Raw genomic sequence first — 17,635 nt, 5'->3', positions numbered from 1 at the left:
TGCATATGCAGAACATGTACAGCAAGGGGTGTGGTGCAGCTGGTGTCAATGAGGCCAGACATTGCCTCTTCACCACTGGAAGTAGATCACTGGAAAACCTCCCACATACCCAAGCTGCACTGTTCCAGCATGTCAAGCGAGCGCTACTGCAGGCAATTTTCTAGTGGAATCAGGCAACCTCGGTCCAGCAGGAAATTCCTGACTTCAGTGAGTGGGGCTGGCACAAAGATGGCACTGGCACATGGCAACCACTGTGGACCACTCTTAGTGATGCATCAGCAGCATGTGACCTTCTTGTGCGCTGTGGCTGCCTCAAGGGATGCATGGGAAGCTGCAAATGCAACCGTATCGGTGTCCGATGCACAATCCTCTGCAAATGCGAAGGTGGGTGCCTTAATAATGAAGATGACAGCCAGTAACTCCACACCTTGCAAGGGATGGAGACACAAAGAATGTGAAAGACAACATTGTGATCTAACCTTTTGATTTTAGCAAGTTTTACGGAGTAACTATTTTGATTACATTGTCCCCTACTGTTGTTTACAGTTGTTGAAGTTGGACTTGTATTAGTTTGTTGTTTATAATAAAGAATCTACTGTTTTGAGTTGTGAAACATTGATACATATACAACTACAACTTATAATGGAAAAAAATAACTTTTTGGAGGTAGCATCTGGCATGGCGCACCAGAAATATTGGATTTTACCCCAATATTACCTTTATATACTAACTTTGATGAGTAAACTTGACCTTGAGGGGTAATCTTGACCTCAAATCATTAAAACAACACCAGAATCAGATTCTACGACCCAGAAACCCCCTAAAAAGTGGTATCATTTATGATTCTATGACTTTCCGTTTTTTTCCGGGTGGCAGCCATATTGGATTGCGCAATATGGCAGTACCATGGGGCGCCAATCTTGGCACCCATGACCCATCCCATCTTAAAATGATTAAGTATGGTGTGGACTGTGGACAACATCTGTGCCAAATTTGGCGAATTTGCGAGAATCTGAACCAAACGGCCCTTTTTTCCCCCTGGGGCCCCCCACTATTAAGAGGTCAATATGGTATTATTTTAGGTGCACCTCTCAGCATGGTTCCCTAAACATATCTGTAGTGGCAACTGTTTGATGTCTATGTCCAATGCTGATGAAGAGGAATCATCAAATACATAGTACCACATTGGAAACCTGTCCCCAGGACGTTTCACGATGACTAGTCTTTATGTATATAATGGAACACCATGTTTTTGTTCTTGCTTAATGTAATCGCTCTGGATTAAGCGCGTCTGCTAAATGCCTAAATTGTTAGCCTTCATTTCTTACCGAGTATTCAGTGAGTTGTCTCTTTCACATGAATTTAGCTTTACTTAAATAGCGCACAATTGTATGTCATTTTATTCTGTTGATCAAACCAGCTTACCTTGAAAAGAACCTTTTGACCCGTTCCTATACGTGTTCTCTCCACCCTCCATGTGACTGGGTGCGATTTTAGCCACAAGGCCATCCGTAGGGTTGCTTTGAAGTTGACATGATCGTCTGTCTCGGTAACAGTCTCGTAATCGCAGACTTGTAAGCATAGTCTGGTAGAATGTAGATAGTCCTATAGCAAGGGGGGGGGGGGATAAATGCATAAGTGGTGTGTGTGTGTGTGTGTGTGTGCAATTGTTTGTCGAAGGCATTGCTGCTGAAGGCGAGCGTGGAAGTTTTTGCTCAATTTAAGGCGTGGGTGCAGTTTCACAGCTGCCGCCGGTCTGATCAGTGATCAGCTGTCTGCGGGGATGCAAGGCCAGAGCAGCAGGGGTGGAGGTTGGGGGGGGGGGGGGGGGGGGGGAGGTTTTCCTTGGGTTCTGAGCACCCGGGGCGGGGTTTGCCTAGAACTGAAGTGGGATCCATAATAACCGATAATAACGCCCCAGGCGTCACGTATCGAGGACATAAATTAACATATTTTTCAGATGGTCGACATTTCTGTATTATAAATACTAGCCCTTACCCGTTGTGAGATATTGCCCCCCCCCCCTTGTGGCCGCTGGGGGTACTGTGCCCTGGGTGCGTTTTCGCATTTTTTATTCACTAATAAATTCATTATTAATGAATAATTTTTTTAGATAAGATTTTTGATTTTCATGAGCTGTATGCCATCATCAAGATAAAAACAAAAGTTTTAAATATTTCACTTTATAATGCAATTAATCTAGATTCTAGATACATTAACCACTTCAGGCATATACATTTCGGCCATTTGAAAATAGATGATCTACAAGGTCAGCTTGTAGATTGGCTATTCTCAAAATACTTTTTTATACATTTCAAAACTTGAAATGGGTCAGTCTGCACAATGAGTACTTTTACTTTTCATACTTTACATAAGTACATTTTTATGTCAATACTTTTGTACTTGGATTTGACTGCCATCTCATTGGATCAACTGTTTATAAATGTGCTACATGAATAAAGATGACTTGACTTCCTGTACATCCATCAATAATATAGTTATCACCTGATAGCTCAAGTACCATTAGTGCTATTGATGGCACCTGTGTTCCCTTATCATTTCAAGTTAAAATGATTGCATCACTGATGTGGAACAAACTTTTTCAACAGCAAATAGCCTGCATCATTAGACTCACTAAATTGAGAAGGGTTGCAATCATGTCACCCTGTGGGGGGCCTGGAATGCAATAGCCTACATCAACCTGTGGGGGGCCTGGGATGCAATAGCCTACATCACTGCACATCAAACATGGATATATTATCTTTTAAGTGAAGCAGAATGCAGTAACTTGATTGAAGCTTACCATAACATTTCCTGACGTCTTTTCGACACACATAAGTTATAAGACTAAAAACAAAGTTGTTTGGTTGAAACATGTTTTAATGTTGCAAAGTGTTTCACACCATCCTACGAATAAGGTGCAATACAGTAGCTTATGCCAATTATGAAAATATTCCAGTGCATGTGCGAAGTTAGCAGAACGTCAAAGTGCTTAAACAGTTGAACAAAAGGGCCACTCAATGTGCCCAGGGAAGCGGGGGAAAAGCTTTTTTAAAGCTTAAACACCATCACTAAATACGTACGTATACCATTATATACTGTAACATTACAGTACCTTATGACAATTAAAGTATTCCAGTGCCTGTGCGAGGTTAGCAGAACAAGAATCAAAGTGCTTAGAGTTGGGGGAAAAAAGGCCTACTCAGAGATGGAAAGTTTGGAAGGTTTCTTCTAGGTCTTTGTTAAAGCTTAAACACATCACTAAATATGTATACCATACTGTATGTAACATAACATACTTAACTTATACATTTTAACTTCCATTTGTTTCGGTTTTTTGTTACCATAGTTACGTATACAGCAGCTGGTATTTTCAAACAAACACTAAAAGCAGGACAGGAAATAGCATGTTGAGTAACAGGTAAAGGAGAGAAGATGAACGCTACCATAACTCTTCTCAATGATTATACAACATCTTACTCAGAGGGTTATGGCCGTTAAACCCAGCCAATAATACACAGTTAAAACCATCAATGTGCTACCACATTGTATAAAATGGTAATCTAACAACCAAAATAGAGTCTCGGACGGACAGGGAAGGGGTTAGGACTAGGTAACCTATGTGGTGTTCTTTCCTCCTAATGCTTTTGCGATGCATTGTGATGATCAACCAGTCTCTAGTTATCCAGTTGAAGCAGCCAATTGTGGGATGGGTTTGGGTGTCCAACGCCGTGCCCTGGGGGACCCTGGGATCGGCAGTGGAGCACAACATTCATTTGTTCTTCTGAGCCTTCTGGGCGGATTTGGTGACTTTGCCTGAAGAGGACGCCTTCTTCTCGACGGCCTTGATGACGCCGACCGCCACAGTCTGACGCATGTCACGCACTGCAAAACGACCTGCACGGAGGAAGAGAGAGACGGCATGTGAAGGTTTTACAATTTTAGGCTATTCAGGACTGAGACCAGATTCTACAAAATGTCTTCTAAATCATGACAGTTTTCTGAAAAACCTGTTTCTATATGGTTTTCAAACTATTTCATGTCAAGGACCCCAAAAATTATATGTATTTGGCCGCCGACCCCATCTGAAAATATGTGGTTTCAGGCACCCCCCCCAGAAGCGAAGATTTGAGATAAAAATGTTCGCTCTGAAAGAATATATATTCCAAATTTGCGCCACATTTTCACGATTTCTCAAGAATAGCAGATCTACAAGCTCGGCTATGAGCTTGAAGATCTGCTATTTTTCAGTAGCTAAAGTATAACATAGGCCTGACGTCGAAATTATTAAGTCTTCTAAAAGAATATATATTCAAAGATTTGTGCCTCATTTTCACGATATTTAAAAAAGAGCAGACCTACAAGCTCGTAGCTTGTAGATCTGCTATTTTTCAATAGCTAAAGTATAACATAATGCTTAGTTAAAACACCAAAAGGGGTTCCCGTCCAGAATGGCTTAAAACACAAAAAGGGGTCGTCCTGAATGGGTTAAGCTGAATATTAACCAGCTTAGAGTTTAGAGTTAGAGTTAGAGTTTTTATATTATCAAAACATTTTGAAGGTGTCTTTTCCAGGATGTTTATTTGGTTTTCAGCAAGGCATAACAACTAACAATAAATAAAATATAAAGAAAAATACATGCAAACATACAAAACGTAAAAAAGATAAGATTGAATAGCTCTAATCGACAGGAAAATGGGGAGCATTAAAAATATCCAATTTTCATACCAAGTGGAGGGTACTCAGAGAAGCTCTCCACACACATGGGCTTGCCGGGGATCATCTCCACGATTGCAGCGTCTCCTGACTTGAGCGCCTTAGGGTTGTCCTCCAACTTTTTGCCGGAGCGGCGGTCGATCTTCTCCTTGAGCTCAGCGAACTTGCACGCAATGTGCGCAGTGTGGCAGTCCAGCACCGGGGCGTAGCCAGCACTGATCTGGCCTGGGTGATTCAGGATGATCACCTGAGGAGGAGGAGGAGATAATTCAAGTGGAAAATACCACACTGCAATGCAAAAAGATGAATGATTATTTGTTCAAGAAAATACTGTTACTAGAACGTTCATTTCAATGCATCAGTAAATTAAAACTCTAAAAATAAACTAAAATGTTGTTTTAGAGATAGCTCTGCCACAGTCTAAGAATAGTTTTCAGCTTGAGGTGCATCATTTGTTAAGGGTTTTAGCAGCCCTTCCTAGGCACAACCAATTCTCAGTGGGTTGAGGTCAATGCGTAGCCCATGAATGATTACAATTAAAACTTTGGGGAACAGATATCCATTACAGACACATTAAAAGCGTCTTTAGAGTGTCCACAACAGACCAGGTGATCTATTCTCAAATCAAATCGGGATATTATGTAATTTATTGGAAAAAGCGGGTAAGATTCCGAAATAGTTTCATTATAATATTGAAAAAACAAATTTTATATAGAAGATGTTGAATAACAGATCAATGGGTTAGAGTTAGACAATTCATCATTCTGAGTTAGAAGATGGGGGACAAAAATATTGTCATTGCCTTGATGCAAGAACCTCCATAGGAATCATGCATCCATGTGTCACCTGTGGACACAAACTGTTATAAATATAATAAATTGATATAAACAGACAATATAGAGTTGGACTGAAATGCACGTTATGCTGGCAAGTGCCTATGTTGGACTGTGGAGGTGGTTCTGCGTTTCCCTCTGCAGGCAATGAGAAGGCGGTGTCACACCGTTACTGGATGGCATGGGTATAAGAGAGGCAGTGTTCGCCAGCGCCCCAGAGAGACACGCCACTGTGCTGAGTTCAGACACCGTCGCAGACGCCACACGCTGTTCGCCCGACTACACACCAAGACCCTGGTGATATGGTGATACGCCTGGTTGACCACTTGAAAAGGGACGTTCCCGACAAGTCCTATCCTCCTCCCCAGCTTCCATTCCCGCCCCGGACGCCGCAGAACAGCGTTGATCGCCGCCCGTGGAACACTGCTGATCTAATGCGTCATAATGCGAAGCATTGTGAGCTTGTAGATCTGCAATTTTCAAAAGATCTTTAAACATTTGAAAACTTGAAATGGGGAATTCTGCATAATGAGCATACTTACTTAGTACATTTTGAATTCCAGACTTTTACTTGTAATGGAGAATTTCTATATTGCAGTATTGATACTTTTACAAATAAGTATAAAGATACTTTTGTAAAAACATTGAGTACTTTTTCCACCACTGGTTCTTTCCAACCCATCATAGCTTATAGTCTGTTTCCTCCTCCTCAGTTTCTATCCACGGCCGTGGACCAGCAAACAAACTTCAACGCGCGGCTCTGCATACCATCACCAGACACTAAGTCGTTGCTAGGCAACCTCAGGAAAATCTGCCGAATATTCTGGCCTGAGAGGATATCTAACGTAGAGCTACACCGGATGATCAAGTGCAACAGCGTAGTGATGGAGAGCAGATTCCGATGTCTGGGGCATGTGTTCAGGATGGCACAAGATTGTATACCTAAGGTCGCTCTAGGATGGACTCCTGTAGGGAAAAGGAAGAAAGATCGGCCAAAAATAACCTGGCGCCGAACTGTGGTAGCCGAGCTGAAGGAGATGAACCTGACATGGGGCGAGGCACAACATGCAGCACAAGACGATAGAGGAAGATCGTTAAGGCCTTAATATGTCCCACCTGGGATGAAGAGGATTAAGTAAGTAAGGCAACCGACGCTACATGTGGGGCTTCTCCTCGTCCGGAACCCCGATTGGACAAGGGACAGTGACGACACGCAGTCCGGAGCCCCAATTGGACAAGGGACAGTGACCACACGCAGCTGGGCTGGGCCTGTGATTTGGGGATTTAGGTTCATGTTAGTTTTAGTATTATTTGATTTATGAACTATTATAATTGTGTATTTTATTATGACATTGTGCTATTGTAGTATAAATTTGGTACAGCTGTAGTTCAGAGGGCTGATTGCAGGGATGGGAATATTCTCAGGGGTTTCCTTGGCCTGGCTCTTACTGCCCCCTCCTGGCGAACCCGCATGTTTGTACTTTACTGCTGTAATTTAAATAGTTAGTGTTATGCTATTTTGGGACGCTTATTGCAGTGATCTTTTGGTGTGCATTTGGTTTTCCGTAGTTGAAGTGTGTTTTATTCTTTGGGGCTGCTTAAAGATTGGGTGGGAACAAACACTATCCAAGTGTTTTGTTATTTACTTTATTTACTTAAGTTCACATGGTTGCTACATTTATGTATTGCTAAATTTATATAATTGCTACATTTATAAATTGCTACATTTATATAATGCTACACGTCTATCTGCCATCTGTCTTACATTTTAGAATATAATAAAGTTTGTTACTTTTCTATAACGACTCGACTGCTGATTGTGTAGTATTCTATCATTGAGCCCTTGTTGGGTGAGGCCTAGTTCACACGTATCAAAGACCAATCACGCAAAAGAATGTTTTTTTGGGCCACCACAATGCTTTTCCAATGGGAGTCACATGGTTTGATCAAACATTTGTGTTTGATGAGGGGGAGGGGCAGAACACCACTAGCAATCAGCAATCAAACACAAATGTTTGGTCAAACCATTGACCATTGGAAAAGCATTGTGGTGACCCAAAAAACAAAAAAACGACCAAACATTGCTTGATTGGTGTTTGGTACGTGTGAATGAGGCCTGACACACGCAGTACCATCTTCACGCACAGCCGCGAACAGAGGAAGCTGACGCTCGACGTCATTCCGGCTTTTTAAGACAGCTTGTGGATGGAAAAGAAGCTCCACCTCCGCGTCAGCTTCCTCTGTCCGCGGCTGTGCGTGAAGGTGTGCCCTCGGCCAGTGCAGAACAATCTAAACAGCACTAATCTGACTAATAAGAAAAGATTTCAAACTGCTTTTCAAAATTTAAAGAAAAACTGCACTGTTGACACCTTAAAGTAGTGAAAATACTAACAAATATTCGTAGATAGTACGGCTGCACAATTAAGCAACAATTTGCGAAAATCGTGATTTTAGGTTTCACAATTATATAATCGTGTCTAATCCGCAATTAACCAAGGGTTAAATCGTTTATAATAGTCAACCTTTTAGATCTAGAAATTTGAATACAGATAACAATAGCTCCTTTCTGGTAACTAAGTACCTGAGCGGTGAAGCTGGCAGCCTCCTGGGGTGGATCATTCTTGCTGTCACCAGCGACATTGCCTCGGCGAATGTCTTTGACAGACACGTTCTTGACGTTGAAGCCAACATTGTCTCCGGGCATGGCCTCGGTCAGCGCCTCATGGTGCATCTCCACAGACTTGACCTCAGTGGTCACATTGACAGGGGCAAAGGTGACCACCATGCCAGGCTTCATGAGGCCAGTCTCCACGCGACCCACAGGCACTGTTCCGATACCTGAGAGCATGAGCATGGAGGGGAGTGTAAGGTGACATTCACACCAGAGAGCTTTGCTGCGATTAAAACGAATCCTGCTGCGCATTTTCAGAAAGTGCACTTCGTTTGGCAGGTGTGAAGGCTCATTCGAATCGAATCATTCGAATTCGAATCATTCAAAGAACTGCATTCTACTCCGAGCAAAAACTGGGGTTTCGCTTCGCTTCCAATTGCACTTGATTACGATTCGTTGCAGGTGTGAATGCAATCCGCAAATAAAGGAAATGAAGCAAACAATGTGGTGGGTGAGGAGCTGAACACAGTTGGAGACGGAGAAGGCATATTTTACGCAGCACAAAGATGTCCCGTTACCGTGGATAGACGTGGTCGAATGAGGAGGACACTGAAGCCCTGATCGAAATGAGGACGAGTACATTAATCAATTGCTTAAGAAAACACATAAAAACACTGCAATGTATTATAGTCTACAGAATATTCTGTCTGTCTGCCTGTTTCATCTCGATAAACTTGTAAACATTTTGCGCTGCTGTCTGTCTTTAACAGACAGTTTACTGCTGCACTTTGCCTCCATGCCCAAAAGAAAAGTGTGTATGGCTGCGTGCGTATAGTGAGAGTGAGAGAGAGAGGGGGGGCACGACACATGCACGTTATGAGTATAATTTTATCACCATAGATTTCACTGTGTAGGCTAGTTAATGAATGGAACACATTGATAAAGGTCCCCCCTGCTGCATTTCCAATTGCTGCGGATGACAGTGTGAAGGCAACCCGCAGCTAATTAAATATGCAAGAATCCCAAATTCTCCCTCCATTCGCATCAAATCTACGGAAGTATTAGGTGGGAATGTGAAGACAGAGAATGAGTAATTGTAGTCAATGTTGTTCTGTATAGACTGATTATTTTAGTCGTCAGTGATTTGTGATATCCATCTCTCGATCCAGATGTGATATTTGTCACCGTATATTTGCACATAAGATTTGTCATTATACATTTCTATACGAACTATTACGAGCAGAGGTGAAGTGCCATTCATACAGCACCTGCGGAGGAGCAGGTTAAGTGTCTTGCTCAGGGACACTTCGCCACATAGACTGAGTGGACCAGGGGGCAAACCAGCAACATTTTAATTACCAAACAGTCTCTCTACCCACTCAGCTATGACCAACCCTGGCGTAGTCTACCGATTAACATCTTCCCAAGTTCATATCTCCTATCTCAATAAATACAACACAAAGGAGTAGATTGCTTCTCCTTTCAAAAGGAAATGGAAATGGATAGCATTATGGATAATACATGGGCCTAACATTTCCAAGGCTTCAAATTTACTCTTGTGACACCCATATATCAAGTGGCATATGTTATGGCATGCCATGTAATCAGTTTGGACAATGTTTTTGTATATACTATCACCATAGGAATACCTCTACTGATCCAGCTTTGACTGACATGTCAACCACCAGTTGTGCAGCGCATTCAGTGAATGCATGCTCATGGTGAATTATGGTGAACTGAACGTATTAGTTTAAATTCTATTTTAAAGGATAAACAATACTTCACCACGATCGTTGGTGAATAAAGCCACAAGCCAGATTTTGTCCGTTTCTTAATACCAAGAATGCAGAGAACAGAGTTGCGTCTTTGCATCTACATTATATCCTTACTGCATAAGGGGGCTGGGGATGGATACGTAGGAGGAGGTTCTATTGAAAAATAATTGCTTGGAACTACTTAATGTTTGGGAATGTGAATGTAGTTCAGAGTTCATTTTTATGAGCTGTGAGTGTGAACTAGTTCAATTTAATCTGTGTTAAATGAAATTTGAGCTAGCTCCTGTCAAGTGTGAACTTGCAGATCACTGTCAACCACATGGCATACAGTATGTTATCGTACGCAAGACTATCATTTGTCTATTTGGCAAACACTGCCATCTAGTCCCAGTCCCAGGGGAACATTAAAATAGTCAATGTCAAGCTTAGCACTTCAACTACCGGTACTACTGTGGATACAATTCTTTGTTTTAACTTGCCTCCGATCTTATAGACGTCCTGTAGTGGCAGGCGGAGAGGTTTGTCTGTAGGACGGCTTGGGGGTTGGATGGCATCCAGAGCCTCCAACAGCGTGACCCCAGAGGCGTTGCCATCCTTCCTTGTGATCTTCCACCCTTTGAACCAGGTCATCTGGAAGAACAGAAGGACAATATAACACCTGCAGATGTCGATCTAAAGCACCACCTCCATGTGCAAAGAATATTTTTCATATACAGTATACACCATATGTTTTGGATATTGACCACTTGGCACCTATTGCAGGTCTGCCCACCCTGAAACGCGGTCACCTCATTTGTGATCTTAAATGTCTCTTCCTTTTCTTTTCTACTGTCAATGCTTCACATCAGCACACCAATTTACCAATTTGACCTTCTGTAGTTTTCAATCTGAGCAGGAAAACAAACCCCAAAATCAGCCTAGGGTTTCACTCCCTTTTTTTAAATATAAAGTATATTTATTGGTTTGAACTAAATTAAAGACAATAACCCCCCCCCCCCCCCCCCCCCCCCCATAGGGTTTCACCCCCTTTAATCGTTGAATGACATTTAGTAACCAATGTTTAAAACATGTATTACTGTAGTGTAGGCTGCAAAACAGCTGTTTTTAGGCAAACAACTTACCTTTACGTATAATTATATATATAGTTTAATCGTTACATTAATGTAATCCCATGGTACTTTCACACAAATAAACCTACCTGAATTGTACATATACCATTTGAATTGCTACATTTTGAATTCTGCTTACATTGGGGCTGGCCTCAAGCATGTTGTCTCCGTTCCAGCCAGAGATGGGCACGAATGCCACGGTGTCAGGGTTGTAGCCGATCTTCTTGATGTAGGTGCTCACTTCCTTCACAATCTCCTCGTAGCGCTTCTGGCTGTAATTGGGCTCGGTGGAGTCCATTTTGTTGACGCCCACAATGAGCTGCTTCACGCCCAGGGTGTAAGCTAGAAGGGCATGCTCACGGGTCTGCCCATTCTTGGAGATGCCCGCCTCAAACTCTCCCACACCGGCCGCTACTATCAGCACGGCACAGTCTGCCTGCAGGCAGAATAGATGGTGAGGATACAATGTTAGTGAATGCACCATCTTCAAAAAGAGCCCTGCCTAATAAGCCTTATATGCCTTATAATTGTCCTCTATAAGTAAAAATTTAAATTTAAATTTAAATATTTTAGAAATGGATCATCTCAGGGGGGACAATGCCCGTTGAATGTAATTCGTCCAGAAACTATGGAAGGTGTGGAATGCATGTGCTAATAAAAAACAACTTAATACTTCCTACGGTTAATATGAGCATCAAAAAAAGTTTCTATTAGCACATGCAATCCATAGGGTTGGACCACATCAATATCATCAACTTGTGACGGGTGTTGGCCTGGAGTAAAATATGAACTACGGTATTTCTAAAATAAATACAATATTTTATACTTTTAACTAGGGATGTCCCGAAACTTTTTAGTTTCCCATCTGATCCCACGATTTCTGTGTTAGCCGATACCGATACCGATACCAGAGAATAATAATAAAAAAATCTTATTTTGAAGTCCACTGACCGGGAATAGTGTTTATAGTTATCTAGCTATATCTCGTGTTGTGTTTATAGCAGACTCCTCACTCAAATGTGCACTTGCAGTTTGAGCAACTCGAAAGCAAACTCCACCTGCCCCAACATTTTATTTAGTGTCAATCCCTTATTCCCTTACCCCTGTTTCGGATCGGTGGTTAGACTGGCATATTTGCCGATACCGATATGACCAAATAAGGGCCGATCCGATACTTTTCCGATACCGATACAGTATCAGGACCTCTCTACTTGTAACCCATAAACTCCATACCATTGGTTGTTTGGTTGTTAATTTCTCAATTTACCAATTTTGACTTACTCTAGTCTACTCGAGTCTACAGTACCTACTTTGTCGGCAGAGGAGAATAGAGATTGATTTAAATGTCTAACATGTAAACACTTATCTTAGGTATCCTTTTCAAAGCTTTCATGTGGTTTTAAAGTGCCAACACCAGTCTGTGCTTGGAGCAGTTTTAAAGTCAATAAAGATCAACTGACTTGGCTTTCTGTCAGAAATTCAGAATGCTACAACTTAACTGAATTGAAGCTTGGTGTAGGCACACATTTATTGTTACTCTGGGCAAAAGTATCAGCTTAACGTATTATGTATATGTAAAAGTAATAATAATAATCCTTCCGTGCATCTGTGCTAAGCTCTCATCATGATGTACAGCATGTACAGTTAGAGTACTTCCAAAGCTTTATGCCTGGGATGCATTTTAACAACATGCAGTCCTTGAAATCTGATGCCAGTGACCACTGAGTGCTGTGGAGTAGATCTTGGATACACAATTGATTACAGGGACCTAGGGTGACCAGATCCAAACTGTTCATTTGAGGGACAGAAGTATCACTTGTGTGGGACACAAGCGATACTGGAGTACCGGGTTAGCAACGTACTACTTGAGTTGCTATTAAATGCCTTGATGTCATATTCGACCATAGGCCTATATTGGCTATAATTTATAAACTCCTCTGGTGTCTCACATTTTGTTTTAAAATCATGCTTTATTTTTATTTTTATGCCCAGGCTTAAAAACACATCTTGCAGGAAGAGACAATGAGAGAGCTTTACGACAGCCAACTATTAGGGGACTAACTGTTAGGGCATTTGAACACTGATGTAATTGCCTGTCAGTCACAATGTGGGACAGGGTCTCAATATGTGGGATGGCTGATAAGTCATGGAAACGAGGGACTGTCCCACGCAAAGAGGGACATCTGGTCACCCTAGAGGGACCCCGTGTTGGCTATACCAGAGTGTGTAGTGTGGACAAAATGGGTGACCAGCCTCACGTTACACACCTGAGAGGTCCCAGTGATCATGTTCTTGATGAAGTCCCTGTGACCTGGGGCGTCGATGATGGTCACATAGTACTTACTGGTTTCAAACTTCCACAGAGAGATATCGATGGTAATACCACGTTCCCTCTCTGCCTTCAACTTGTCCAGAACCCAGGCATACTTGAATGAGCCCTTCCCCATCTAAGGGAAAACAAAATGTTATATACAGTAGTGTTCTCTAGATCTAGAACACTATTTCAGTTCATATGGTCTTTGAGTCCAAAATAAATAATCTAAAGATTACCGGTAGTTAGTTTGATCAAACTAACTAATATTAACTAAAACATTACTTTGATAAAGCTGCCCAGCTGCTAAATAAATACATGTGCATTGAAATGTGTTAACATCTAATACAACATCTACATTTAACATCTATTATGGATGAGCAGAGACAACGTTCACATGCAGAACTCGGGTGTTGTGACAGTTTGTTCAATAGATCTCTGACTACATTCTGCTATTTACATTCACTCACCTCGGCAGCTTCCTTCTCAAACTTCTCGATAGTCCTCTTGTCGATGCCACCACATTTGTAGATCAGGTGGCCAGTGGTGGTCGACTTGCCAGAATCAACATGACCGATCACCACAATGTTGATGTGGAGCTTTTCCTTTCCCATGGTGGCTAAGGTTGGTTACAGTGATGTGACAATCTGCTAACACAGAATAATGTAGATTTGTAGTTAGTACAGCATAGCACTCAGGGCCGGCCCTCCCATCAGGCAAGTCAGGCAATAGCCTGGGGCATCAGGAGGGGACGGGGGCAGCAGAGCCGAGTCACAGATACTTTCGCTTTCAAGCGCTGCGCGCAGCAAAACAGCTGAGCTGACGCTGTTGCTGTGGCTGTGGCTGTTCTGCTCTGCTGCCTGCCCCCCCACCCCTGCTACTAAATCCAGCCAGCCAGGGGTGGGGGGTGTGGCCGGTGGAATGCCCCCTCCCCCGCCCCCAGCCTAACCTACAGCCAAACGGCATGGTGCACTGATGGGGAATATAAACAAATAAAGTACTGTGTTGTCCACTCGTCGTGGTGTTTTTTTTGTTGGTGTTGTGATGTCCAAGAGGCCAAACCAACCCTCTGGTCATCAGGGAAGAAAGAAAAAAATGGTATGAATGTATGAATGAAGGTATGAATGTGATTACTAAACAGTGAATCATGAATAAACTGTCTAGTTATTTGAGCTAAACAAGTAGCAACAAGCTAGCTGCTACTGCATGTTGTGTTGTCATTGTCACTTGTCAGACTTGCAGCTATTAGCTAGCTTATTTAGTTGAGAATGAGTAAATATATGGGCATATAATGTCAAATAAGTTAATTTGATAATTTCCCAAGAGCCCAACTTTATTTGTCCCCCTGAGGGCAAATGGTTTTGTTTACTTTTAGCCAGTAAGCAAAGCCAGCCCATTGTTTCAATTTCAATCTCAACAAATTGTACACTCAAAGTTAGTAACTTTGAATTTAAATTAGTCCTGTAAGGGTTCATTTGGTGGTTGGTTTAATTATTATATATTTTTTTTACAGTGATTAAAATTATATGCTATGATACTGATATTATTTTTTAGAATTGAGAGAGGATCACAATAGAGAACCATTTTGTGGAACACTCCTATTTAATACTACCACCAATTTATAATCTGTTCAGTACATATTACATTTGTATTATTTAAAAAAATACCTGTTTTTAATGGATAACAATATAGAAGCTTTAGTCTGTGTCTAATGTTGACTTGTCCATTGCATATGTCTGCTGTTACTATATAGAAGTGTATTTGTATGTCTCTAAATGTTTTGATGAATTGAACAAGGTGGACCCTGTTGTAAACAAGTGTAATGCTTATTTGGGTCGTCCACTCACAGTTAACAGTCTTTGTATTGAGTTTGTGCTTGAAATGTACTGTAATTCTGCAAACTGTTAATAAATATTTCAATCAATCAATCTGTCGGGAAGAGCCTAGTTGCCATCCCAACAGAAACAATATGTATTTTTAACATTACTCTACATGATCTTGCATTAAGGAGTCTCAGGTCAGGTCAACAAACTGGTAAGAATTTGAAGCGTCAAAATTTGAAGAGTGCATCATGGCACCATGGCGGCGGCGGCGGGGGGGGGGGGGGGGGGGCATCAGGAAATATCTAGCCTGGGGCAGTATTTTAGTCAGGGCCGGCCCTGCACACTCCTGCATTGCTTGATTAATAGGAAAATGGCACAAACAGACAGGTGAAGTAGATGTTCGATTCCATGTGTAAGGGGTAGAGCATTTCCTGTGGAACCAAAACTAGTTTAAGTGACAAAACTAGCATCAAAGTAACACAACCAGACAGTATTAGGCAGGGCTAGTTTACAGGCATGACAGGTGGACGTGGACTGCTAAACTAACATTCAATAACACATCATTATGACTAATGGACTTCAAAATTCACAAGCTGAAAATGTAAAAATATCCTGTTTTATGGCTGGCTGGTGGCCGAATTAATCTGTTATAGTAAACACCCTCATCACACATGTGACAGGCAAAAATGGTTCAGCATTTGACTTATAGTACTAGTACTAGTACTAGTATTGCTTGCTGTAATTTAACACTAATGCACAGTTGCACACAGATACATAAGTGTTGTTGCCGCATGACTAACAAGGACACTGATGGTGATGCCCCACTGGGCTAATTGCTCCCAAAGAGACAGGCTCAGCTAGCTATGGAAAGGTCCCTGGAAACATTGCACTATTTAGCCAGGAGGTATTCCTATGGGGATGAGGAACTGTTGTCTCAGATGTTTATGAACATACTGGCTAAGCAATCTGACTTGGAAGTACATAGATTAAACTGTGTTTTAATGTAAAGGCTGCAGGTTCAGTCCATTTTGCAGCCATCTCTACTGTCCTTGACCACCATGGCAGTGAGCCCAAGAGGCTCTCCCATTTTAGTTCCTCTGAATAAAAGCATCAGCTAAATGGCTATAATGTAGTAGGCCTAACTGTATGGGGACATATCTGGATGGGACTCCTATATAATTATTATTCACCCAGCTTTCCACAAAGCAACTGTGACAAAAACACATTCCAGGCACAGTCCTGCTCTTTTCATTCCCAGAATCAATCAAACATTCAGCCACCTGTCCTGCTGTCCTCAACACTCTGCTTGGCTTAGCTCTGCACTGTCTGTGAGACTGTGACATCAGGACAAGAGAGTTAAGAGACTGGTTTCAACAGAGGTGCACTCCTGAGTAAGACTCCACCATTTTGTTAGGATTCTTTACCAACCAGTGGTGTAGCAGCCATTTCTACAAACGAAGCCACTGCAGTAAATTGCACAGAGGTTAATACTGTTGGGATGTTTTAGTTATCTCGTATAGTTAGTTGCTGGGGGTGGGGGGGGGGGTCTATTGGGTAAATGGTAATGGCACAGTCCACACAAAAAAAAGTAAGTAGATGTTGTCATATGACTAAATCGATTTGATTGTAATTAGGCTATAGGTAGGTCAGTGGTATAATCCAATTGGCATGCGAATCCCTCGCAAGACAGGCTCAGGTGTATCGGTAGCCTACTACTTATTACCACCAGGGTGTTTTATTTCGACGCGTCGCATCACTGAATTACCATTTCGTTACATCTTTGTCTGCCGATGTCTATTTTGAAAAGCCGATAAGGGAAATAAACAAATACCAAATCAACACCGTGCAATTGTAATGTATGATTTTGATTTAGATAGCTTGCATGGCAGGCTCTCAACCCCAATTGTTGTCGCCGCCATATTCCCCTCTCATCTGCCCGCTTACTGAAACCTAGATGCGTATTTAATACCCGTCGTTAGCCCTCTTTCAGCATCATCTTAAAAGGATACTCTATTCACGAGTGCAGACGGAACACGCTAACTTATTATTTTTGGTTCGTTAACTAAATATGTTCATTTATCCAATACAAATAAGCCATAAAAACAAAGTATTGCATGGGCACTACGACTATACCTGTGCGCGTTCGGTGTCAAGTTCGGTGCACTGGGTGCAGGACCTGAAGCTGGAGAGGGGAGACTGATCCGTTTAGAACGCTCTCGGGACAGGCGGGGGTTGCGTAATGTACGCTGTGCGCGTAAACCGCTCCACTCCTCCGACCTAGCTCTGATCCATAGCTCTAATGTGTTTCATTTAGAAGGCAACTGGCAATGCAATGCAAATATGCAATGCAATGCATTCGTTCTAAATGCCACGCATTAGAGCTATGGACCAGACCTACCTCCGACCGAGCTACTACAGCATCTCTAGAACGATCGAGGGTCAGGTGCGTCAAAAAGT

The 17,635-nt window shown here is 42.1% G+C and overlaps 1 protein-coding gene across 1 annotated transcript; it reads right to left on the bottom strand.

Annotated features, from left to right (window-relative positions):
* Positions 1-3,690: 3,690 nt before the first annotated feature.
* On the bottom strand, positions 3,691-17,364 carry LOC308328411 (elongation factor 1-alpha, somatic form). The gene is made up of 8 exons (XM_080782216.1): positions 17,312-17,364; positions 13,826-14,002; positions 13,312-13,491; positions 11,184-11,480; positions 10,415-10,565; positions 8,131-8,387; positions 4,729-4,963; positions 3,691-3,897 (listed from the first exon to the last, which is right to left on the bottom strand). Exons 2-8 carry the CDS (start codon positions 13,967-13,969, stop codon positions 3,773-3,775), a joined length of 1,389 nt encoding a protein of 462 aa, XP_080638342.1. The 5' UTR covers positions 13,970-14,002; positions 17,312-17,364; the 3' UTR covers positions 3,691-3,772.
* Between the last annotated feature and the right edge of the window lie 271 nt (positions 17,365-17,635).

The sequence above is a fragment of the Protomyctophum bolini genome, assembly GCF_963924005.1.
Source record: "Protomyctophum bolini genome assembly, chromosome: 14".
Classification (NCBI taxonomy): domain Eukaryota; kingdom Metazoa; phylum Chordata; class Actinopteri; order Myctophiformes; family Myctophidae; genus Protomyctophum; species Protomyctophum bolini.
This window is presented reverse-complemented; position numbering and strand designations above follow the sequence as displayed.